At 38.1% G+C, this 26,962-nt stretch overlaps 3 protein-coding genes and 1 long non-coding RNA gene across 4 annotated transcripts in view; 3 read left to right on the top strand and 1 right to left on the bottom strand.

The window, feature by feature from the left end:
- Window positions 1–2,560: 2,560 nt before the first annotated feature.
- LOC148981996 (uncharacterized) overlaps window positions 2,561–26,962 on the bottom strand; it is a 251,588-nt gene continuing 227,186 nt past the window's right edge. The window contains exon 3 of the long non-coding RNA XR_016155091.1: window positions 2,561–2,866. This is a non-coding gene — a long non-coding RNA (uncharacterized LOC148981996). The remainder of the gene's footprint in view (window positions 2,867–26,962) is intronic.
- On the top strand, window positions 3,835–6,384 carry hoxb6a (homeobox B6a). Its single transcript, XM_039686542.2, has 2 exons — window positions 3,835–4,801; window positions 5,814–6,384. Exons 1-2 carry the CDS (start codon window positions 4,372–4,374, stop codon window positions 6,068–6,070), a joined length of 687 nt encoding a protein of 228 aa, XP_039542476.1. The 5' UTR covers window positions 3,835–4,371; the 3' UTR covers window positions 6,071–6,384.
- hoxb5a (homeobox B5a) lies at window positions 8,048–10,805 on the top strand. Its single transcript, XM_039686539.2, has 2 exons — window positions 8,048–9,073; window positions 9,696–10,805. The coding sequence occupies exons 1-2, from the start codon at window positions 8,494–8,496 to the stop codon at window positions 9,941–9,943; spliced, it is 828 nt and encodes a 275-aa protein (XP_039542473.1). The 5' UTR covers window positions 8,048–8,493; the 3' UTR covers window positions 9,944–10,805.
- Window positions 20,768–26,350, top strand: hoxb4a (homeobox B4a). The gene is made up of 2 exons (XM_039686540.2): window positions 20,768–22,232; window positions 23,272–26,350. Exons 1-2 carry the CDS (start codon window positions 21,809–21,811, stop codon window positions 23,586–23,588), a joined length of 741 nt encoding a protein of 246 aa, XP_039542474.1. The 5' UTR covers window positions 20,768–21,808; the 3' UTR covers window positions 23,589–26,350.

Below are 26,962 nucleotides of genomic sequence, written 5' to 3'. Positions count from 1 at the left end.
ATCTATCTATCTATCTATCTATCTATCTATCTATCTATCTATCTATCTATCTATCTATCTATCTATCTATCTATCTATCTATCTATCTATCTATCTATCTATCTATCTATCTATCTATCTATCTATCTATCTATCTATCTATCTATCTATCTATCACTGAACAAATACGTAATTACTAAAATGCTTAGAATCAACATCACATCTCTAAGAATGATCTCTGTTTCTTATACTCAAAGTTTAAAATAATATCTATCCAGTAGACAATGAACATTTAAACATTTAGTAGGCCTATTTTTAACGTGTGCATTTAAAGAACTTTTTCCATATTTTCCTAATTCCATCTTCCGAGGTGCATGAATCTGGTAAGCCTGTTGTTGAGAGCTGTTGACACAAATCCAAGCACACGAGCCATTTCCCCGCTATCTGGCGCCATCTAGTGTTCATTCTTGTATTTTGCCACACTGGCTATTGAGGGTGTGTTTATTGCACTGGGTATGTGTGTGTGAGCGTGGAGAGAGAGAGAGAGAGAGAGAGAGAGAGAGAGAGAGAGAGAGAGAGAGAGAGAGAGAGAGAGGGAGAGAGAGAGAGAGAGAGAGAGAGAGAGAGAGAGAGAGAGAGAGAGAGAGAGATAGATAATTTATTACAGTGCGCATTTGTTTGCTGTATTGTGTGTGTGTGTGTGTGTGTGTGTGTGTGTGTGTGTTTGTGTGTGTACGCGCGCGCACGCCAGCGCGTGACGTGACGTTTTATGGCAGTGTGAGAATGTGTTTTAGTGTTCTTTTAAAGCACGTTTTATTGCCGTGTGAGTGCTTGTGCGACTGTGTACGCAGAATATCTTTTCTTCCACTTTTATCAAGTCACACCAGCATTCGCCACTCACCAACAGATGTGTGCTTTAGAAATACTTTTAAATATTTATAAAACCTCTTAAATGTTGTATGCAGCAAAGCACACTGCAGCCGCAGATAACAGGAAAGACAGGGAGGGGTTCTCGGCCCGGTGGCAGTGAAACGTAAAAGAATGTAGGGGCTGTAAATTCTCCTAGCTGTTCTTGCTGCTCTTTGAAGTGTCTGCGTTTGGGGGAGATTTGTGGCACAGATGCACTCACTGAAAAAAATCTGTGGCCTGGAGGGCTTTATTCGTCCATCTCTGCTTTCTTGCTTCTTGTAATCTATCCAGAATATCAACATTTGACCACTCCAAGGTTATTCCATTGTACATGGAATGAAGTGCGTCGAGGCCTAAGTGCGAGCCGAGCTGTGTGTGCCCTCGCCAAAACCTACACCCTTCGCCAGTTTTTAACGTCACGCTGACCTTTTTATTTCTTTGGCGTTCTCCCTTAGGAAGTACATACTCCAAGCAATAAGTGTTTATTTGGATTGGTAGTGGGCATAGTAACCGGAAAGTGTGTGTTAGTGAGAGAGAGAGAACGGGGATGCTTGGAGATTGTATGACTGTTTAATGTCATAAAGAGTGAATGTGTGATATTGTGATTTCTAATTAATTCCAGTCACAAGACTGAGTTTCCATATAAAACGTACAGCCACTCTCATTTTATTTGCATAGCTGTGGCATTTATAATTTCAGTGGTATATATTTCAGAACAAGGATAATTACAGATTTTGAATTATTGTTAACATATAAATATATATAAATATATAAGTTCAAAGAACTTAAAGAGCTTAAAATAAAATACAAATTTGTTTTATTCTTTCATCAACCTAAAACAAATCGTAATATTCTTGTTAAAAAACAGATAACATTAGGCATTATTACCATCCACATACTCAAAAATCCCTTGTTATGGGTGGCTGACAAAGCTTCTGAAAATCAATAAGGCTTTTATCCCTTAGGTTTATGATGTTAGTGAAATCTGATACGAACGTACAAATACACAAAGAATGGGCCATTTTTCTTTAGCCCAAGTGTTTGATTTACTAATTTATAATTGACATCTCCATTTGTTTTGTATGTCTAAAATGTAGTTCTCTGATTTTTACATATATAGACGCGCACGTTTAGCTCTAAATGCCATGCATTTATTGCACTTTGCTTTGACCACATGTTAAAGTTTAGCATGTGGTAGAACAGCATTCATAAATTAACAGCAGACTTAAGGCAAGAGTTTGCGGATCACCCCCTCCCTGACTTTTTGATAGTAATGCGTAAATGTATGCGCGTTTGTTAAATGTAACTTGTTTTACCAGATATATCACCAGATATATTTAATACAAACAACGCATATAAATAAAATATATTTCTAAGTTTCCAGTTTTCAAGAGACAAGATAAACAGCGAAGCCGTGAGCATAATTATTGTGAAAATAATGCACTGAAATTAAATTAAAGCTTATGAAAACAACATATATGATAGTATAAATGCGGCAACCACTGTCTTACCCTACATTTCAAGGAACCCCAAAAGCGCCTTTAATTATTTATGTAAAAACACATATTGTACATTAAGGAAAAGTTTTTTAAATGTTCAGTTACACTTATTAACGTAACTTATAACAAATGTCTGACACCAGTATAAAAAATAACTCATGAGTTCTCTTTTAATATATTTTAATATAAAGGTGCGCATTTTACAGAGTTGTAAATCATGTTTTACATAGCATGTTTTACATTTTAAATATTTGACATAGCCTACTCACATGTACTACTCTCGGAGGAATACGGAACGTTATAGCATTCTTGACAAAAAGTTCATAACAGGTCACTCCATATCCAAAGGGGTGTGAAATTATTCACTTTTACTCCTTATCACTAAATAAGTGACTTCCGCAGTAAAGACTGTCTATTAGTCCATTGCAATCCATTTGTATCACTGGCCATGTGGTTCTTCGAAGACAAGGAAGAAATACCTGTTAAAAAAAGAGAGAGAAAGAATTATGAAGTTACCAATAAAACGCGACCTTTTTTTGAGGAAAGAATGCCTAGCACAAACTTATTTAAATGCCTAGCACAAACTCTAGATGTCTTGGTTAAGAATTTATAGTACTTGTAGTGGTAGTTATTGCTCATTAATAATTAACAAACGTTGACCGGGCCCTTGTCCCCCTTGATCATTTCTACAAATGGAAACACAATAGATGCTTTCCGTTCGCAGAAAACTATGCAATCAGAAAGGAAACGCAGCATCCTAGTCAAAGGAAACTGAAATGAAAGTAAAATGCACGCAACCCCCAGTGCGCCACCTTTAAAAATATCCACTTGTTGTGCCGCAAATGGTTTATTGGTCGTATAGCGACAGGATACCCGGCCACCTTAACTGTACTTTTGGTTAATGAAAAACACACGCACGCTCGACCAGTGCAGCGCAACACCGATAAATAGCTAAAACACTGTTGAACTATTTGCTGGCATTCTCAAACCATTAATTAATTTAAGCAAAGGAAGAAACATATTTTGCGCAATGCTGTAAAAATGTCATGCGCATAGAAAATACATTTAACAAAACTTTTGTTGAATGAAAAACAAATTGACAAAACATTACATATATATACATATACATACACACATTTGTTTTTTAAAAAATGTGGACTTTTATATTCATACATACAGTACATATTTGTGCTGTCAAGTGTCAAAATGAATATTTATTATTTATATTATCACTAAACAGTTTAATATATAGGCCTACAGCAACATATCTGTTACCTACTGGATTTTGTTAAATACTTCTGCTCAGGCTCATTTACTTTGCACTGTTTATATATAGGCTTTGGTTTTCTTTAACACGTCGTTTACCATATATAAATCACTATGAAATTACAGTGATGAAAAAAGCGTTGAAGCCGCGATCATCAATATGTCATTTTATCTTTTGTGACCTACTTGTGCGATAAGGCATTGTAAATTACCCATCTGAAATATAAAGGATGGAAAATGATTAAATGTTGTATGTAATAATGTGTGTTTCGAAAATCGGCTAGTCCGGGTCTTGTATGTTGACACTTTACTCTTCAGCATTATAGGACCAAAGCCGACTGTATGTGGGGGCACACAGTGTCGATGAATTCAATTTAGCGTTTTAAAATTCCTATGTGATTCGCATTGTGCAATCTCATTGGAAGAAACGGAACGGGAGAAGGGATTAAAAAAAAAGCTAGTTCTCTGCTCCGGGGTCCCCCGGCGCGTGCAATCAGAGCCCCCCTCAAGGGTGCTATTTTGCAGGCACGTCCGCTCGCTATTGGTCAGTGGCTGGTCAGATGGTATGGTTTCCCTCTGTCCCGCACTGGCACATAGCCACCCAGAACACCCCCCCCCCCATCTCAAACCCAATCTCCGATAAACTACTAATAGCTAAACCACTTGGACTATAAAACACAACAAATCATAAACCACGCAAAAGAGCCGTACCCTCCCAATGAGTTCCTATTTTGTAAACTCAACTTTCCCAGTGACTCTGCCCGGAGGACAAGAGTCGTTCTTGGGACAGATACCGTTATATTCCTCCGGATACACAGACCCTTTACGACACTATCCCGGTGCTGCTTATGGAGGTTCCAGTGTCCAAGAGAAGGCGTACCCATCCTCTTTTTACCAACAAGCGAACGGTGCCTACGGCAGGGCGACCGCAGCTGGTCCCTGCGATTATGCGACAGCAAGCTTCTACAGGGAAAAGGACCCTGCCTGCGCCATCGCCAGCATAGAGGAACACTCGTTCGTGCTCAGTCAGGATCATCGCAAGACCGACTGCACGGGATCGACGGGGAAAGGCATCTACCCTGAGGCCGACGAACAGAAGCCGTCAACGCCGGTTTATCCTTGGATGCAACGGATGAACTCGTGTAACGGTGAGTTCATGTTGTCTTTTTTGCCCTTAATTTTTTTTCTAATCTCTAAGAAAGACGGAGCAAGAGCGTGCTATAGCCTACGTGACTTACAGCTTCACTGTACAATGCCGGAAGCCCAATACAGTGCAAATACGCTCGTCTCCATCATAGTGTCATACTGAAAACAAAGCCACTCCTGTAAAGTTCTGTGAAATCTCTCAAATGTACTGTACTTGTTTTTGAGGGAGGACATTTGGAAATATGTTCGCCGCAAGGCTCATATAATTTAAATCACCAGAGAAGCGTGTCTAATTATAAACAGAAGAGCTGCTGAATCACCGTATGTCTTCTTACAAAATTATCATTGTTGTTCTTTCGATACATCTGTTGCTGTTTGTGCCTTCTTGTGATACAGTCACAAGTGCATGGCAGTAGGCTATAAAATACGAAAGATATTATTTATTATTGGGCTATGCAATATAGTCTTTGAAACTACAAGGAACATAGAAGCTGAATACTTTATTCGCTGCCTATAGCCCTGTCCGTTTACAGTAGTTACATGTTTAAAATTCAGCAGCATAAACATCTACGGACATCTTTGTACACGTTTCAGTCACAAACACAACTTTGACATCTGCTCAAACTACTAGACGCGTTGCATCTATACTCAGATGAAGCACAAAAATAGACCGGTATCTTTTGTTTATATCCGTCACGAAAATCAGAAAAGGAGAATCACATTTCCTCAGATTTCCCCCTCATCGCAATAAAACAGTTTTAGACCTCTGTTTGTCTGCACAAAGGTTTAAATGACGACAACATAATTAAAAATCACCACAGTAAATATATTTAAATGTGTTAAAAATGCAGGACAGTAAAAATGTGATATTTTGTCGACTGTATTTTAGCTGCTGACTTGAGAGTTTCTTGTCATCATGTCACCCTCGAGCTGTTTTCTCCGGACGCATTTATCATTGTAGAAAACACGCTCTTTGTGTTAATGTTTGACTTTTCTCTTTTATCCCATGGACAGGGACCTTCGGTAACGCTGGCCGAAGGGGTCGTCAGACGTACACTCGCTACCAGACGTTAGAATTGGAGAAAGAGTTCCACTTTAACAGGTATCTGACCCGAAGACGCCGCATTGAGATTGCTCACGCACTGTGCCTGACAGAACGTCAGATAAAGATTTGGTTCCAAAACCGGCGAATGAAATGGAAAAAAGAGAACAAATTGATCAACTGCTCACAAACCAGTGGCGAAGAGGAGGAGGAGAAGAGGACAGAATGAATTTTTAAACGATACATTTTCCCCACCAAAAGAAAGCTATGGCATAGAGGGCACCAGACACCATGATAACACAAATAAAGACTTTCCATCATGTTAGCAACTGTAGCATTCCTGTTAACTCAATGTAATTTTTGTGATTGCTTTCCTTTTTTTACATGACGTTTAACACGTGTTTTTGTGCGCTCTTATTCAATTTAGATTTGCTCTTATGACTGAAATGTCCATATTGAACGAAGCTATTTGAAATATGTGTCATATTCGTGTTTATATTTAAGCTGTGTAAAAATAAAAATAAATTCCCATTGTATGGAAAACTTTTTGCTATCTTTTATTTATTCGTAAGTTTATCAAAACATTTAAGACATTTATTGAGTCTATGAAAAAAGGACTGGAAAAAACATAGTAGGAACACACACGAAAGTCAAAAAATATGACGTGTTTTTTATTTGTTATTTAAGCCTTCAATTAAACAAACGAAATCCCGCCTCTCATGCTATATTTGATGATATGAAATGCCGATCATATGAAATGACGGATCCACATTGCGGGAAACATCTGCTTTCCCTGTTTTCTTTTTATTTTTGACAAGAAAACTAGTAAACAAATTCAAGGTTGACCCATTGGATGATGTAAAGAAAAATACACCCTTTGCCGAAAATTTAGTCTTGTAGGTCAACGCCATATGCTGCGTAAATAATATGAAAATTCAGTTGGCCTACCTGCTGGCATATATGTAAATGTATGATATATTTACTATTGTGTATGATATTTTAGGGAAAACAGTGGTCGTGTGTTCACCAGGAAACGGGTACAATGCCCCAAAACTCTTCAATTAGGAATTTGGTTTCACTTTTTGTACAACTAAAAGGCCGAACGTTGCCCACTTGGTTCCAAAATACTTCCTACAAAGTGAGAGGTGAAAAGGTTCAGCAGGTTTTAATAGACAACCAAAAGAGAAAGCTGACCTGTGGGCGCTGGTCATTCACCCTGAGATACTCTACAGCCTGGAGGGATAAGCGGAGTTTCCTAATAAGTGGAGGTTGCTAATTGTGTCAACAAAATTCAACCCCAAATCAGAGAGATTTTAATTTACATTAAAAATAGACAAACCAGAGTATACTACAGCATCTATCCATGAACATGTGTTCACCGAGCACAGTGGCAGAACTTAACGCTTCTTCGCAGGCTAGAATGTTGTAAATATGTTTTAATTGCTAAATTCAGCTATTTTCAGGGAATTCAATATTGCTAAAATATAATAGTTAATATTGTTCGGAGGAATTTCAACGGTCCTTTCTGGCTTTAACATAACCAAACGTCTATATAATTTTAGTACACTTTTACATCATGTACATACATGAAGCAGCAATTGGCGTTTTGTCAACAAACCATATATCATCTTGGAACATAAATCAAGATCTTGCATTCCTTATGTTGTCCATACAGTCTAAGAACAGTAACTCATATTTGGAAGACGTCTACTAAAAAGTCAGAACGCTTCTTAGGATTGAAAAAAATACATGGTAAGACCAACGATAGGATTCACTAGAATTTAGTGGAATTTAACGATTTGTTTGAATCTTGTATATTTAATAGTGTATAGCCTATCATGTATTCATAATGTAGCCTAGTTAATGTTGCCACCAGAGCTATTTTTTTTCATTATTATTGTAAAAGTTTAAAGTAGCTACTACCAGAGTGCCCGTAAGGTTTCACATCATAAAACTAAAATCTTATTATGTCCTTAAAATATGTGTTATTATTAATTATTAACATATAAATTATTATATGTTTTAATAATACGTTTGTATGTATATATATATATATATATATATATATATATATATATATATATATATATATATATATGTATATATATTATCCGAAATGATATGACAGTTAACCTTTATATTAATATTCACATTTCAAGTACGCATTATAGATTCTGGGCAATTTCTGTATGCGTAAAGGGTCAATAACTATACTAAAGTTTATTAATATCACAATAAACTACAACGAAAATTCGTTTTATTGCCATTTAAAAGAGAAATAAGTAGCGTTGAGCGCTCAAAATATCTTCCCATCGTGCAATAAATTTCATTCCCAGTAGGTGACGCTGTCTGCTCACATGCAGCAAATCCCTGCAAAGGGAGGTACACGTTGACTCGAGTCTAACGACTCCCCGTCTCGTCATCATTTGTAACCATAGAGCATGAATTACCTCTTGAAGTCATCAGTGAGAATTTACGACTGGTCAACAAAAGCACGTGATTCTCAAACGCACCCCCACCCCCATATTTGGCCGCATACATAGCAAAAACGAAGTACAGTGCATTGCTATAATTCATTAATACATCATAAATCGTGAAGCACAGCGTTATAACGACCAAGATCTACAAATCAAGCCCTCTAAAACAACCTAAATGAGCTCTTACTTTGTAAACTCGTTCTCAGGGCGCTACCCAAATGGCCCTGACTATCAGTTACTAAATTATGGAACTAGCAGCAGCGCTATGAACGCCTCGTACAGGGACTCCGGCACCATGCATTCAGGCTCTTACGGCTACAACTACAATGGAATGGACCTAAGCGTCAATCGTTCAACCAGCACTGGCCACTTTGGGGCGGTTGGGGACAACTCCCGGGTATTCCAGTCTCCAGCCTCGGAGACGCGATTCCGGCAGCCGTCAAGCTGCTCGCTCGCGTCTCCGGAGCCGCTGCCTTGTTCCAACAGCGAAAGCCTTGGACCCAAATGCTCTTCGCCCCCTTCCGACCAAAACACCACCACTGCGGGTAATAATCTCAACAACAACACACATTTCACAGAAATCGACGAAGCAAGCGTTTCTTCTGAGACCGAGGACGCGTCTCACAGAGCGAACAACTCCGCACCTCGGACACAACAGAAGCAAGAGAGCACGGCAACCTCCACTACCTCGGCGACGTCCGATGGCCAAGCTCCCCAAATATTCCCCTGGATGAGGAAACTACATATTAGCCATGGTACACACGTATTATGTTTATGTCTCTTTGTTTGTTAGCAAATGCGTATTGTGTTCAGTTCTGATTTAAATTCAGCGTGGCGTCATAACAGTCTTTAATTTAGATTTTCGTGAAAGTGCCATAAATCTATCAAGTGTGGAGCCTCGCAAACTGTAGAGGGGAGAATGGGAGCGGGGTGGAAGAGAGGGCAGCGAGGCAGGAAGGTTTACAAGTTGTTGTTTCTGTGAAAAGTTCAGCTTTATGGTGTGTGGGAATGTGATTAGTTTAGAGTTGGAGAACCGCTAATAAAACGGAGAGAAATAACACGGGGTGAAAATGCGTTGATAGTGGGATGGATAAACAAGCAGAGGGAAAAAGTGATTATATAATAACTGAAAATATTTGAGGTTGTATTAAATATTTAGGTTTTAAGTAGCAAAACGAAACAAAAACAACGCCATGAGCCAAAAGTGAGGCGCTGTGCACAGTGCCATTTGGTGATTTCCCTGTACGCATTCAGTTGTAAATCGTGTCACTCATGTGTATCTATAACAAAAAGTTGTTGGAAACTGTTGTTGAAATGATGTGCAGGTCAACATTCGCTAATCTTTATTCCCCTTTGCGTTTTGTCCACATTATTCAGATATGACTGGACCAGACGGCAAAAGGGCCCGAACTGCATATACCCGCTATCAGACGCTAGAGCTGGAAAAAGAGTTCCATTTCAATAGATACCTCACCCGAAGGAGGAGGATAGAGATAGCCCACGCTCTGTGCCTCTCAGAGCGTCAAATTAAGATATGGTTCCAAAACCGGCGGATGAAATGGAAAAAGGACAATAAACTGAAGAGCATGAGTCTGGCTACTGCAGGCAGCGCTTTCCAGCCATAGTTGTATCCCAAGTCCTACTACGTGGTGTGCAAAAGAAAATTACGAGGAAAATAGGTCTCAAAACATTACAAAGTACTGTACATCGCGGCACCTTTTGGCATGTTCTGGATGTTTTAGGCATTTTAAAATTCTACTGTGGTACTGCTATAATGAAGCGAAAATTAGTGTTCACATGTTGTTCTTTTTAATACTATGGTGACTATAATTTTGGCAAGTAAATAAAACTGAAGGGGAAAGAAGCTCTCAATATACCGCCTGTTGTTCTTGTTATGAATATTGTTTATGTGTAAAGTGCTATGTTAATGCTTTCTTGAGAGTTAGCATGTGAGCTCTTAAATGTTATAACTTATTTACCTATACGTGTATACCTTTTGAGTTTACAGCTTAGAAACGAATCTGCCCTTGTATGAAGTGAAGCTGTAGTTTAGTGGTGACTGCAGTAAATTTAGCAGAAGCCTCTGTATGTTTCATGGTCCTCTGTTTAATAATTGTCTAAATAACCACATTCGATTTGTCATGTGTTCAAACTCTTCTATTATTTTTGAGAGAGAGAAAAAATGAAATGTGTAAATAGTCCTCGCTAAATTCTTGTACCCGTTCATACGTGTGTATAGTTGTATTCCAAATATGTAATTGTATATTACTGGATCATGTTTATGTTCCAAAAAGGATGTACATATTGAACATTTTTATTGTGATCAGTTGGCTATTTGTAGAAGGCAGAATGAACGGCAAACGTGTGGTAAACAAAAAAAAAGTCATGTTGAACTGCCTGTTAGCATTTTGCCAAAAAGCTTTTTGTATTTGTTTGTAGTTTAACTTGGAGTAAAAAAAAAATAAAGTTCCTCATATTCAAATCTAATACATTTCTTGAACGTTCTTCAATTTACGCACAATCAAGATAACTAATTATTGGCAATGATTGACAGGTATAGATTACACATTCATAATATTATCTGAAACACAAATATCTGTACGGTCCTTTAAATTACTGAGAAACGTTTTGCTACGCCACAATGCAGATCCGTGAACTGTATATTGACAGTTCACACACAACTTGGACACTAATAGCAAAACGCTAAACCGCACTTAGCTACTATTAAGCGAAAACAGACATTAGAAGACATGTTCACCAAAACCTGGCGTATACGTACGTTAAGACTATAGCTACATTTAAAACACACATTTTCCAGAATGTTTATATAATTTACAAACGCTAGCCTATCCCCATATTTCTGTGTTGTAGTAAACAAGCACTGAGCCTTTAAACTTACCATGCATGCCAAACTCTTCTCTACCTCTAAGTTTTGAGAGCCGGTTGGAGGTCTCCGCAGTGTACCAACGGCCACTTGCCTTTTGTAATTTTGCTTTTCCCTTTGCCCAAACTATACAAAAAGTAGCTATGACATTTACATGTCAAACGGATGAGCGTTTTATCTTGAAGTTAGATCGTAAAAATCGCCCAGGCCACAGAAAGATACCCCTTACTGGCTCTCAAAAGTCACGTGGGGTCCATAAAGTTAGTTTTATGGTTTTGGGGAGTTGACAATGTACTATATATTTCACATTCTAGAATGCAAGTGACGGTTTAACTGCTTCGAGGGGATTCTAAAGGGTCAGTTGTGAGAGGAAAAGCGTACCAGTAGGCCACTACAGTGCCAGTGTCTAGTCAGTGCAATGTCTCTCCGGTTCTACTCATTTGGAGTCGGAAATATGGATAGTGGACCGTGCACATTCAAAGTAAGTTCAATTTAAGGCTGCATTGGCCGGTGATTTGATCTAGGAAGATGTGGGAAGGGAAAGGAAGGAGGGGTATGTCTCAAGTATAAGTGTCAATCATTTTGTTTCTCTGACGGCAAGAAGAAATGAGATCTGTGATATGAGTTAGGTGTAATGTATACCTTGCTATACCAGTACATTAACTTGGTTGTAATTCCAACGGTCATTAAAAAAAATGTATTTTTTAATATATATTGAAATAGCCTACCTTTTCCTTTAAAGTCTTGAGTAAAGAAAGACCTTGTTTTTTTCACCTAAAGTCTTGACTTGTGTGACAATTTTTCTTTAGTTTGCAACTGCACATTAGAACAATCATATTTATGAAATAGGTGAAACATTTCGCTGGATCTCTCTCTCTCTGTCTCTCTCTCTTACACACACACACACACACACACACACACACACATACACACACAACAATATGACAATATGCCTCCCCTAAGGTTCTACAAGTAAAGCTTTGTTCCTTCCCCGCCCCTGTATTTTTCAGGGAGGAAGCGTGTAAGGAACACATAGTTGTACAACTAGAGCAAAGTATTTGGTTAGCATAATTATACTTTCTGAATAATATTTTTGATTTATCTTTTTAGAGATTTTTTTTGCCTCAGGTCATCTCGAGTTCAACTCAATGATGCAGTTTAAGTCTGCTATCATTATATCAAGGCAGCGCAAATTATATGTTTGCATTTTTTTATCTGTAGAGACAGGGAAAAAGAATATGCTTTTGCTATTAATTGTTGTGTCTTGTAAATCCTACCAAAGTTTGCCGTGACTACAGAGCGTGTAACTTTTATGGAAGTAAAAGATAACGAAAACCTAGTTAACACTATGGTTTTAAAACGAGCTCCGCATATTCTCCGAGAACAGTTACCTAAAAAAAAATGTGATCATCGAATTTACTCAATGGACTCGTTTTAACTAGCCTACTAAAATAGTCATAAACATTTAAAAATATATAGTATTTCATTAAAAATGGCACTGAAAAAATACGAAGACTATGTAAATGCTATGGTATGTTGGACATACTGGCTTTTTATGATTTGGCAGGTCTTAACCTTTACTTTAAAACACATTGTAGCTAAATTATACAAAAAGCAAAAACTTTTGCTTATTTTGCTTATCAAATACGTGTTTGCTTCTTTCAGGCTCCTCTGAATTAAACATCAACAATACCTCCAAAATAATAAATGTTAAGCTTTCAGGGTGTTTTACAGCCTACTTTCAATGAGTGTTACAGATTTTATAGCCCTCCATTTGGCATTTCTGTGTGTGAGAAAGAGCGAGAAGGAGGGAAAGAGAGAAGGAGGGAGGGAGGGAGAGAGAGAGAGAGAGAGAGAGAGAGAGAGAGAGAGAGAGAGAGAGAGAGAGAGAGAGAGAGAGAGAGAGAGAGAGAGAGAGAGAGAGAGACCGCTCACACAAGAGAGAGTAAATAAGTGTGTGTGTGTGTGTGTGTGTGTGTGTGTGTGTGTGTGCGTGTCCGAGCGGAGTAAGGAAGTTTCAGGCCGTAAACAGGAAGGCGAAATTGTGGTCGTGAGCATGAGTCGAGGGCTACCGTTTAATTTTTCATCAGCTTCCTTTTTAATGATATGAGTGGGGAGGGCTCCGGCCTGCAAGTAAAAATGCGCGCATTCCTCTAAAGTCACTTAAAGACAAGCGTCTATACAACCACAATCGAGGTCAACCACAATAATAAAGTTCATACTTATAGCATACAATGCAAATAGGAAAATACAAAAAGTGGAATAGCAATATTCCTTGGGTGTTTATATGTGCTGTGCGTAACTAAGGCGACTGGGCGTTAATTCTAGGTGTGTTTGTGCGTCAGAGAAATATTTGCAGGGTGTGTGTGATACGTTTTGACACAAACTCAGGGGATCAAAGACTATAGTCTATAAATGTGTTTTTAAAGGTTAAAGACATATACGACTATTTAGAATTACAATATTTTTATTGATGCAACGAGGCTCAGAGAACTTATTTAGCAGGGAATTCCACTTTGAAGTTTCTAGCATTTATGTCCATTGAGCATTTAGTGCTAAAAATCCATTTCTATGATTTCTATAAGCTCTCTACCACGTAGACGCAGCAATTTCGAACGTTTAAATAGCAATTTTTAGACTAATGCGTTTTGCATACTGATAGGGGCAATCCGTGAGCATTTCTCATCCATAATGCATAGGGACGGGATCATCCAGGGGTCAGCAGACGGGCACTGCTGTGAAAGCGCAAGCGCAAAACAATACAACTATAGTGCATAAGGCGAAATTACGCGATGCTTGTTCTAAAAAAGAGGTTCTTGGTTGAGCATGTTTTATGCAATTGTATTTTTAACATCTGTATTCAATATCTGACGAGCAAGCCAAGACAACAAATAAAACATTTAAATAACATACAAAACAAACATTTAAAGTGTGTTGTTTTCTGCATGTGTTACGGGGCTCTTTGGCACTTTAATATGAGAACAGGAAGAACAAGGGTGAACTGGACTGCCAGATGATACAAGCAGGATTTGAACTCACGTCGCCACATCTGGGCTAACCACTAAACCACGGCTTGATTATATGACCCGGTTTAAGAAATTTTAAAAAATGGCCTGAATTTCACAATAGAAAAACCCTGATTAAATAATAGCTACAATTTCTTTCTTTCTTTTTTCTTTTTTTTTTTTTTTACATTTTTTTCTAAATTGTTTTCATGTTTAATAATATAGTAGGCTATATAAATTGTTAATATAAATATGCCTATTAGTGTTAATTTAGGCTATATGTAAACAATTATTAGACTTAGAGTAAGACTAAAAATAAATCTTATTTTGTTCAAATGTGCCGACATGTACGTTTACATATACATAACTCATACGTAACTCACATAATAAATTAAACAAAATTAGGCTAAATAACGAACAACAAATTTATAAATGCCTTTCTTGTTTAATATAGACGTCAATCTATAATAGATTATAATCTTAACATTATAATCTTAATATAAAAATCAAATCATAAAAAAATAATTTGGATCTAAAATTTAACAATTACTGCAAACACAATGCAAGGCAATATTTATGGCAAATTAAGTAAAATAATTTATTTCATATTATTATTTATTTTATTCAAATTATAAAGTGAATATATATTTACGTGTCTTATTTGTGAGTTATTATTATTTATCAATACAAATAGGCTGCATATATTTTCTCCTCCTGACGTTATGTTTGAGTTGGATTTTTCTCAGATGTAGCTCTCCTTTGTCGCCAGCAGAGCCCGCTTCAGACCAAGATCACGATGGTTGAGGATGCCTGTGTCTGCTTGTCGCCCTGTTCCAACAACTAAAGGATTTGGAAACCTCTCGTAATACGCAATTTAAATGATCATAGAATTCTATCGTAAATTCCACCGTCAACGTTTCGTTGATTTTTCCACCCTGATCGGAATAGAGTCAATTTATAGTGCATTTCGGATTCAGCATTTTGCCTGTAAAAGCTTAGATTGTGAGCCAGCCTAGTTCAAATGCTGTTGTAGTACCAGAAGGCATAAAGCTACGGCTTAGCCACAAGAGAGGCTCGTTCTCCCTTCTCTCTCTCTCTCTCTGTCTACGTTTAATCTAGAAGAGCGAGTGAAGGTGAACGTAGTCTCGTTAGAAATGGCGCGAGATTTGGTGGGGTCAAAAAGTTCAGGGGTCAAAAGTTTACGTAGTGCGTGACTCGGTCGTTGGCTGTCGAATCGCTGCGCTTGACCAATCGCTGGATGTCAATGGCAAAGTGGGAGAAGGAGAAAGAGGGGGAGTAAGGGGTTTCAGACTGTCTCTTTTGAAAAGATTAGAAAAATGATAGAAAGAGCAGAACTGAGGAGAGCGGCTTTGCAACAAAGCACGTTCCCGCGAAAGGGTGTGTTGGGGAGAAAAAAAAGACAATCGAATCTTGAGGTTTAGGGCATCAACGAAAAGGCCTGATGTTGCGAATCTTTTTATAATTTATCTAATTCATTGATGCATTTTTTTTGCATTTATTGCGTTCCATGGATTTTGTGACGAGGCGGCATAGTAATTTATAGACAAGTAAGGCCAGTCAAACGTAAATAGGCCTTTAACCAAGCCTTTGATTTCTTTGTGAACTTTAGAAACGTGGCTCCTGAAAAAATAGTAAAATGACAATCAGTTCGACAGTTAACACTTAAAAAGTGTTGCTGTTATTTTTTCACTTTGTTTTCTGCAACAAAAAAATACATTATTTTTTATTTTTATTTTGTAGCTATACTTACTAATTTCTCAATATGACCAGAGCTTTATGTGAACTGTGCAAACCTAATTTTCTATTGTCTAACGTGATAACTACAAATAAAGCTTGTTTTAAGCCAGGGTTTCTGACTATCTATTTCATAATAATCGTCATTAGCTGCAGCCGGAATAATATAACCTATATTTTTATATCAATCATTAAAAAAATAAGTTTTAACTATCTTACTGCTTGAGCCTGAGATTTTGAGTGCGCTGGATGCGTGTTAAACGGTTCGCAAATAAAACATTTTCTCATAATTATTGTGAAAGAAATAAGTCAGTTGAGCGACGATATTCTCATTATTTTTATATCGTATTTCACATTTTAATTTGTTGATCACATTAATGGCGTTCGAATCGGAAGACCACCTGTGGTATTTTGTTTACATGTTTAAAATGTAGACACGTTGCTGTTCCTATACACAACTCGAATAAACGAAGGAAATTTGTTTAAGAAGCACATTTCCCTTTCTTAGTGAACTCGGATTTAGTGTCTTCATGTCATATCCAAACAATCATCATGAAAACAATTTATAGGCCTAAAACATTAACGAAATAAATAATAGCCTATTCATGATAACAATAGCAATAAAACTATTTAAAACATTAAATATTTATTTAGAAATTGGGATTAGATCTAGTTTGGTTTTCATTTTTATGTGATATATAAAATATTGGTTTAAAGTCGTGTTTGAAGTAGCTATGTTAAGTTAGAAACTGGGCAACTAATAATTTGGTAATGAATATTAATTTATTGGCACGCACATTAAGACTAATGGTGGTGAGTCAGGATGATGTGATGCTGAACGGCTTGATATTCTGAGAAACAACGTACGTAAGTGGTGAATAATTATATTAGAAAACTCGTCCCATTTGGAGTTCAGATGGAGTTCACCGAATTAATTTCCATTCCATCCTAACATGTGCCGTTGCTGGGCAGTGTTGTACCCTGCATTATATATATATATATTTTGCGTTCACGTGGCGTTTCTAGAGAGAATATAGCTTTATTTTTATTTTTATTATTTTTTTTGCAGTTCGCCAAAAACTAAATGTTTTTCATCTGCAGTTTGCAAAAAACAAATGTTATCAACTGTTAACATTTTTATTTTGCTTGTCAAAATTGTAGGCCTATACAATTATATATTATATAAGCTATATTACTATTATTTGTATAGTTGAATAACTTATATTATATATAAGCATTTTAATATCTTAAATAAAATTGTTTAGGCTATATAATTAAAATTATAGAATTTATTTGTAAAAATGTGGATCGTGTGTTTTATCGTTACCCTTCGAATAGATTGGGCTAACACACACACATAGAAAACACGAATAGATATTTTCATCAAATAGAAAAAAGAAAGAAAGAAAGAAAAAAAAAACATTAACGAACTTTTAATATTTTGTAAATTGTATATTCGTTGTGTAGTTTGTTCTTTTAGATTCACGTTGAACATCTATTTTAGTGTTGTGAATACAACTAAAGAATCGCTCTATTGAACTGATTTGTGGGTTATAAAGCCTTTTTGAATGACCCCCCTTTCTCGAGCCATTTTTCTTCAAAGTAATGACCTGGGCACAATTCAATATGAGCGAACACACTATGCATGCATTACTATAGAACTTTAGAGTGGGAGAGACCCAGAGAAGGGGTGAACCGGAGGTCAGCGCGTCTAACAAATATTAAAATGTACTGGGACTCGTGACACGCCTCGCTGTTTAACAAAGACTGCCAAAGTGCGAGATTAATATGAAAACTTGAGAGTCCACAACAAAATGCCTTATATCGCCCAATGGTATTGTAGAGCTCACAGCGGCTTGAGGCTAACGTGCATTTTATTTTTAGTTGTTTTAGGACAGAGAAGGCTGCGTTGTGTGGGGAAAGCCCCTTCTTGTTGCCAGCAAGATAAAGCCTCAAAACGGAAAATAGTGACGGCACGATGACTCCTGTTGTCGAAATTGGTGGCTTGGTGTTTTTTCTTCTTATTTTTGCTTTTCTGAGCTCTTGAGTCGGTTGAGGATTTTCTTGGATGTTCTAATTTCTGCCCGTCTGTTATCGTCGCGTGATGTTAAAGATGAGCTCGATGGGACCCGCGGAAATGAGAGGGAGTTGAGCACACAAAGGTATCACGGCGAGGTCACGGGCTAAACCTGTGGCTTTGGAGAAAGGAGTGAGGGGGGGTTTAGACGGAGGGACTCGCATAGGAACGGTTGAAACGGAAAGAAAGGGTTTGGAGCGGCGACAGTCCCCTGCAAAGAGCGTGTACCGCAAAGGAGAGGAGATACGGGCGAGAGACTACACAAATGCGAGGTGCGACTCTCAGAGTAAAAAAAGTAAGTAAAGAAAAAGGCGCTTCATTTGCATATCGCCGTGCTCTCTTCTGCAGGTGTTTGCTTGGGCGGACGCGGACCACGTGCTCGCGCACACTGTGGCGAGAGTACGGGTCCCCCCTCCTATCATAACGGAGTTATGACTTTGAATTCGAGCCCCACGGAGTTGCACTGTTGAGCGTGTGGGTTTTATATGGTGAATATTTACCTTGGCTATAGTCTCTGAGCCGCGGCTTTGAATGCCTGTCGGTGTACACATTAACCCCATAATGAGGCAGATGGCTCGAGGTCCCAATGGCTTTTAGAAGGAGATGGCTCACGGGGGTGAAGGCGAGGTCGGGGACTTCAGGGGGTGAAGGGGTTAGAGTGGACACCAAGGCTGAACTTTCTCCTTTGCTGTTAGAATAGATTTTCATCGCTAAAATGTGAAATAAGGTGTATATATTTTACATGCGAAATAAAAGCTGAGTCATTTAAGCGTAAAATTATTTTCATAGCTTCTACTGGACATGGATGCTAATGTGCTTCAGTGCAAGAAGTTCGGTACGATTAATATCAAGCAGCAATCAAAGTGAACTGAGAGAGAAGAAAAGAGTCAGGCAAGCTGAAAAAAGAGCTGAAAATGGCAGAGGCCCTTTTGAAAAATTGCCAGAGCTTTGACTGCCAAACGCTAGGGGTGCTACTTTATTTGAAATGATGCAAGTTTTTATGCACATTCTATAACTGCTCAGTGAATGAAAAACGATTTTCCTTCATTCTAGAATATTTCGATACTATTCGATGTTATTTTGATACAATTCTTGAAACATTCATTTCGTGCATATCTGGAATCAAGTTAATAATAATTTAATACTATGTTTTTGCCTTTGTCACTTAAACCGCGGCAGAACAAAGACTCAAAACCAAACACCCTCCAGATTAAAGATTTGTAGATTTAGATTTCTTATAAATATAGACATTTGCTGAATTATAATTGTAGCTATCATAAAAAAAATAAAAGGACAAATACAATGTTAAATAGCCTATGTATTTAAATTAATATTTTGGTAGGCTATAGCCTTTTATTTCAGCTCTCGTCGATAATATACGAAAATTATTCCAATTAATTGTGTTTCGGTTGTTGTTAATTTGATATATTTTGGCATGTGAAGCAGTTCGTCAGCCACAATACTACTTTTTTGCTGTTTACTCTAGAAGATTTTTCTTTTCGCTAAGCTATGAAATGTGGCAAACGAAATGTTTAATTAACGACACATACTGCTTGCTGCTCTAATAAATAAGCTAATGTCGAAGATTTTAAATTACAAACATAATATTTAAATTTTAAACCGTTTTCATTTTTTTTCACTTTCACACTATATCCTCCGTTCTAACGGTAGAGTTAAATAAGGAAATCTTACCTTTTCTGCACAGCTAAAAAACATCCTGAAATAATTGGTGCATGCCCAAAACAAAAAGAAACTCCAAAGAATGAATTAGAAGTTCTTTATTTCAGAGCGTTTTTCATGAAATGATGGGCCGAGTGTTTGGGGAGAGAAACGCTTGTTTAAGGAGTCATAAAATGTATGGTGTCAGGGGGTTAAAGAACTATTGGTATTGTCCTGTGCATATTTTATTGTTTTATACCCTCTCACCTCTCTATTTATTCGCCGTTTGACTGGTGTTTGCCGGTAGCAAACAGAGCTGACCTGCCATAAAACCCACATGTTTTATTCCAGTGGCTACTCCAGCTTTCTTTTACCTTTATTTTGAGATCTGTCGTGGTCGCATTTACATTCTGGCCTGTACGCTCATTGACTCTAATGACCTTTTTTTAAAAATTCAAGACTCTCGTGCATAGATTTCACATTGTTGTATTAGTCCCAGCCGCTTTATTATGCTTTATTCATTTTTAACGGTCATTTAATTTTATTTTTCTTTCAGATTTTTAAACGTTTTTGACTGAAAATGTGCACATTAGACGAAAAGGTTGTGCGCTTCGACTGTTCAATATATATCGAAGAGACAAAGACTATGAGTTCGACGGTAGGAAATGTTGTTTCTGGGCCACAGATGGGGGGAAAAGTCAATGTTACTTTCTTAAGCTGTGTGTTTAGCTGCTATCTATGGGAGAAATGTACTAAAAAACTCCAGTGTTTACCACAAACCATTAGCAAAGTTTATAAAAGAAGCACCGATCCATTAAGTGGCGAGACAGATTGCTGATATCCTTGGAGGCAGACTGTTCCAGGTGCAACAACTTGACACTGGGAAGGCGCTGTCAAGGTGGAAAGGCGCTGTCAAGGTGAGCAGGCTCTCTCAATACGTGTCAAGAAGATACCTGTCATCTATATATACCCTGTAGATCCGGATTTGTGTAAACAGACGCACAGTCACAAATTCGTATCTAGGGGAGTATGTAGTTGATGTATAGGCTACATTCAACTTCAACGGGCAAAGAAGATGACATTTTTAACTTGTTTAGTCATTGTTATTAATATTACGACTGTTTGGTACTGGAAAATTTTAGCAGGAACGAAAGTTTTTTTTCTTAGCTACTATATTTTTCTGTAAATTGTGGTGTAGATTTGAAGGGCATTTATGATGTCACATATTAAGTGAGACTTAAAGAAATCGAAAAGAGCAAAAAAAAAAGTATAGAGATTTGCACTGATTTATAACCATTTTAATGCCCTGTTTTAACATCACTATCAGTAAACAACGAGACATTTTTTGCTGCTGGTGTTAATAGTGAACTGAGCACATAAATTACTATTCATTGTGTGTTTAGGCGTACAGGATAAACGCGCTGTTTGGAGTGGAATGACTGCAGACTACGTTTAAATGCAGAAGGTCTCCTTTGTGATTTAGGAGGCTTTGTAACCTGAATTAGTTGATGAATTTTCTATCGATCTTAAACAAGCCCAGATTCATCTCTGACACGCTGCTCACGCCACGACCATTCTCTCACCGTTATTAGCGAATACATTTAAGACCTGGGCCAAAGCGATTTCCTTGCATCACTTTCCCCCTGGTACCGCGTTTCACGAACAGCCAAAATTTAGCAGTATTTCAGTGCGCCAAATCTGAACAGTTCTTTATAGAGGTGTAGTCATTTTCTCAATGTGCAGATGAACTGAGGAGGATTGGGGGCGTGACTTTCTCTGGGGCTGCTAGAATCCAGCATGCCTTTTCGCTGTGTCTGCTTTCGCTTGTTATTGTTTTGATTTACTCATTTTTTCATCAAGCGCACGGCAACGTATGAGAAAGTATGAAATTTTGGACTATTTCGATATGAGTTGATGAGCGCGATCCAAACTGACTAATCCCATTTCCTTATCCGGGAATCGCGAAGATCCATGCCATTGGCTGACGATGTCACATGGACCCTTAACTTTGTTCACTTGACAGAAAGTAGGAGGGTTCTACGAAACAGGAAAACGAGTAAAGGGATACATATAAATTTTAGTATATTTTGTGTGCAATTCAAAGAAATTAATGGCCATGAGTTCCTATTTGATCAACTCCAACTATGTGGACCCTAAGTTTCCACCCTGCGAGGAATATTCCCAGAGCGACTACCTACCCAGTCACTCTCCGGACTACTACAGCGCCCAGAGGCAAGACCCCTCGTTCCAGCATGAGCCGATCTACCACCAGCGGTCGGGCTGCGCCGACCCAGCCTACACATCGTGCCAGGGTCCGGGGCAGCCTGCCGCGGTCATCTCTCCACGAGGTCACGTTCTGCCCACAACCGCACTCTCAACCCCTCTCCCTGAACCAAGCCATCACTGCGACTCGGTAACTCCAAGCCCTCCGCCTGCCTGCGGTCAGACTCCTACCAGCCAAAACATTTCAACGGTCACCTCAAGGAAAGATCCCGTGGTGTACCCCTGGATGAAAAAAGTCCACGTAAACATCGGTAAGTGCAGCTAAACTTCTCTTACTAGTGCGTTTCCGTGCGCAGACAGCTCAGCCACTTTAGAAAGCCTTATGTCCGGCGTTAAATCTATTGCTCCCCTTATGAAGTTGCCCTTGGTCGAGATTTACGATCGTCTGTTTGCAGGGCAATATAATTACACCCTCCATAAATTTTTATTGCACTCCTTCTTTAAGCTCTTTCGGTGTCTATGCAACTTTCTCGGTCTAATTTCTTCCCGAGAAGAGGTTTATGAGTTCTCATGTAATCCATAAGTTAAGTTTTATGTTTTAGTAATTTGATTTTAAGTGACTGGACGGATTAATGTGTACTTTACACTGCCACTTCATAATTGTTAGTATAAAAATACTTATAAGAGCTAAAATATTCATAGTTATGATGACGATAATAAAACATTAATGGTAATACAAACAGCCGAACTCTTTTATGAACTATTATTCCGCGATAATTAGTGCATGTACTCAGAGCTGCCATGGTGTGCGCTGAAAAGGGGGCAAACGCAAAATCACGGGTTAACACTAGTCGCCCATAGCCAACTATTATGCTGTTCCCTTGTAGTTTTTTTGCTGAATATGTATTTCTTTTAAGGATTTCTTATGTGAAAAATGCGATATCTCTATTGTTGTATTTTGTGCTGCCTTATTGACTTTGAATTTGAGTCATGAAGTCTGGAATTTAATGTTACTGTCCCGACCCTTATTCAGTTGCTTATTCTAAATACAATATAATGACCACTTTTTTGTTCTTGTTTACCATTTTGCAAAACAGGATATTTTAACAGTCATATAGTACACGAGCGGAATTTCTTCAAGTTATAAAAATGATACTACACTATATTATTGTAGTGTGTGTGTGTGTGTGTGTGTGTGCGTGTGTGTGTCGGTGTGTGTGTGTGTGTGTGTGTTCGTGTATGCATGCTATTTTGGAGTGTACATATCTATGTACATGTGAGTGTGTATGGGGCTTTGCGCGCGCCAGTGTTATACTTTTTTGTAACGTGTCGCTCTCTGTATCCCAACAGTGAGCCCGAACTATTCAGGGGGTGAACCAAAGCGCTCACGAACAGCGTACACGCGGCAGCAAGTCCTGGAATTGGAGAAAGAGTTCCATTACAACCGCTATCTGACCCGCAGACGGAGGGTGGAGATTGCCCATACACTGTGCCTATCCGAACGACAGATTAAGATTTGGTTTCAGAACCGGCGCATGAAGTGGAAGAAGGACCATAAGCTTCCCAACACCAAAATACGCAGCAACTCTGCCAACACTAATCCAAGCGGCGGCCCGACATTGGGCAGCAATCAGAACCGAGCTAGTGGACCTCCGTCAAGTCTATAGCCCTCCACTGTTGCCCAAAACACGTACAATTATAAAATCTAATTTTATGGTGTGTAGAACGTGGATTTTACCCGCGTTGTGTCTCCTGACTCTCCCCTGCACTCTTAATTACAAGGATAAAATACGAGGAAGATGTGGGGGAAAGGAGCAAAGAACATGTTCATTTTTTAAACACTAAAAATGGGTGAAGAGACTGAAGACTCGAACTCAAATGCTACTATAGATGGGCTGCCTTCCCAGTCTGGTTCCCATTTTTATCCCGCACGCCTTTCCTGCTCACTCGCCCCTTCCATAAGCACAGAAGGCGGCAGATAGTTTTCAGATTGGGTGAAGATGGATCCGTGTTTCATCTTTAATCACGCCAAACTCGGCCCCATTTGTCATGTTTACTCTGTGGTACAAAGGATGAACCGTAGGCCTGCCCATTACCTCGACGTCTAGCGTTGTGCTTAATAAATGAGTCGCTCTGTTTTGTCAAGAAGCCTTTTCTAACTCCCTTTATTCCCCTGGCTTAAAAATAACTAGCCGAGTGTTTTTCAACTGATATGAAGTTTTGTATTTTGTAGCAATTAGGTTATTTTGCATTTGCTATTTGCATTTCGAATGCAATGCCAATGGGACTGAGGGTTTTTGTGCGTGTGGTCCATTTGTCGCTCACTACAAATACAGGGACTTCTTTCACTCGCCTGTTTAGCGCATTTCAGTTTAAGAACAGAAAATTACTAATTAGTTGTTAGTAGTTTTAAATATAATATAAAGGTTCAATGAAGTTGGATGGATAGATATGTATAACCAAAACCGGTACAACGCAAAGCATTTTAATGAGAGCACTGCTAAGTACTATTTAAATTACCTCAATTGTATTTTTTGTCCAGTTTTATGAAGTGATCAGATTAAGTTCTTTTGACTTAATGGCAAATATCTGCGATAGCTAATCTCAGCATTTGTTTGTAAGTTTAAATGAAAATTAAGTTAAGTGTGACCAGGGTTGTATAGATAAAAAGGTGCGTATATTGCATGAAAAAATACACTATATTTTTGTTTATTCTTTTTTATGTCATTATACCACCCTCTTTTTGTTTTATGGTAGACATGCGCACATACTTTTTCTTCTTTCTTTCTTTCTTTCTTTCTTTCTTTCTTTCTTTCTTTCTTTCTTTCTTTCTTTCTTTCTTTCTTTCTTTCTTTCTTTCTTTCGTTCTTTCTTTCTGTCTTTCTTTCTTTCTTTCTGTCTTTCTTTCTTTCTTTCTTCCTTTCTTTCTATTATATATTTTTTTACATTCCAAAGATCAGTTTTCTGATGAATTGTACATTTCCCCTCTTACATGTTTGCATTTTGTCTTCTTTCTGACTGTACCTTTCACTGTTTACCTTTGTTACATGTAAATATCTCTAGAAATTTAATAAATGGCGGAAAAGTACAATCTTTCTTTATGTGTCATGTCTTTTTGTGTACGTGTATTTTAAAGCCAGACATGCTTCTTTTGAATGCATATTTCTTATATAGGTGGATACCATCGTCCATTGTGTTTTACTAAAAACAAAATTTAATTTTATTTGGCTTGCCATTGTGCATTTTCGTTAGCCTTGTAGCGCTCGCCTGTCTTGAAGATCTCTGCATATCTCTCTGGTGATTTATATCGCTGCATTGCGAGTAATCCTGGTACATTACGCCTTGTAATCTTATTCTAAATCACAAAACCCTTCCTTTCTGTCTCGCTTCTCCTTAATTTAACGGTGCACAAACCCTCTGCTCAACGACGCCGTGAATGCGCCTAAAAATATGGATCCATATTAGAAAAAAAGCAGAAGTTAAATAGTTTCTCGGCTCGTGGGCTTTTAATGCTTTAATGAGTGTAATTCTTGCACAACAGTTTCGCGACTGTTTGCCAGCGCAAGCTGTGTGTTTTTTATATTACAAAGGAGCGGGTCGGTGCCATAGCTCAAACCCTGACAACCAAATAGATAATCAAGAAGACAAATGGCTTCTTTTGGAAGGCGCAGCCCTTGTATTAATTTTCATTTTCTTTTCTCAGAGCAGGTATTGAAAATATAGAGCCGGAGAAAATAACATTCCGTTTGCTGGCGTTGAACTTTACACAAAAGTATGGCCTTAAATTGGTCTGCTAGCATTCCGTGGCACCGTGAAGATTTTCTATTACTTGCTTGTTGATATCAGATAGGCCTTTTCGCCACACAGCCCGCTAAAGCCATTTGTCTGTTTTCTTCCTCTTATTTATGAAATGCTGTCTGGACATAACGTCAAACACTTCAAAAAGTAAAAATGTGAGGCAGTAAAACCATATCAGGTGCACTCTAATAAAAAATGTTAAATGTGAACACTTTTCTTCAATTTATTGAGAGCTAATATAGTGGCATAAATATTTAGCACAGTTAAATAAAGCTGATATAGCCTATACAATGATTTTGTGATTTAGACTCAACTCGTATTTCCAAAGTGAGATGTATTTTTAAAAGCGTCTCTCTTCAAATGGAGGCATTTGCGTGTGGCATCTGTATAGACCTTGGAATTCTATTGTTGTCACACATATTTTATTTTATTTTTTTAGAGAATAAAAAAACCTTTCTACCACAGTGGTTTGAATAGGAGTGAACAGATTTCTTTTGAGGGCCCCAAAAGTTCACCGCTATTATTTGCAGACAGAAGCCTAAAGAAAAATGTGAGAATTATACAGAAAAATCATTAATCACCGCTTCTCTTTAAACAAGTCTTCTCTCCTATTGTCATTCGGCAGCACAACTGCTCGGACCTTCTGCTAGGAGGGGAGTGAAATCTTGAAGGGCACTTGAAGACACCCCCCCCTCCCTTCTCTACCATCTTCTATTCACCAAGTCATGCCACAAGAAAACTTTTTTGGCGAGGGATGTCCCATGAAGAATCTCTTGAAAATGTTAGCGCGAGAGAGAATCTTCACAGGACGAGAGATGGCAGCGTTCAAGGTACAGCACTTTTGTTTTATTTGAGTTTTATTGCTTTATGGCCTTCTCACAGTTGGGTAGCAGAAGCACATTTGTTGTGTTGTGCCACGGATGGATTTTATGGCTGCTTTGACAGTAAGGGTAGCATTTGGGAACCGGCTGTCGTGTGTTTGCGATAACTTGTAGGTGTGTGCTATCACAACTAAAGTCGTAGCATGTTTTCCTTTTCGCTTCTGAGCAACACATCTGTAGAAATGTTAAATAGTGTATTTGTGGGTGTTGGTCCTGAAGTGCTATCGAGAAGAAGAAAGAAAAAAATCGAATGCAAGTCAGCGTCTGTTTGTCCGTTCATGTGCGCGTGAACGCGCACGTGTCTCTCATCAACACTGTGAATATGCATGAGTTGCATTGTACCATATATACATGTGAGCAAT

Source organism: Pimephales promelas, chromosome 3 (assembly GCF_988280905.1).
Source record: "Pimephales promelas chromosome 3, fPimPro1.hap1.1, whole genome shotgun sequence".
Classification (NCBI taxonomy): Eukaryota; Metazoa; Chordata; class Actinopteri; order Cypriniformes; family Leuciscidae; genus Pimephales; species Pimephales promelas.
Note: the sequence above shows the minus strand (reverse complement) of the source record. Positions and strands in the feature narration are given on the sequence as shown.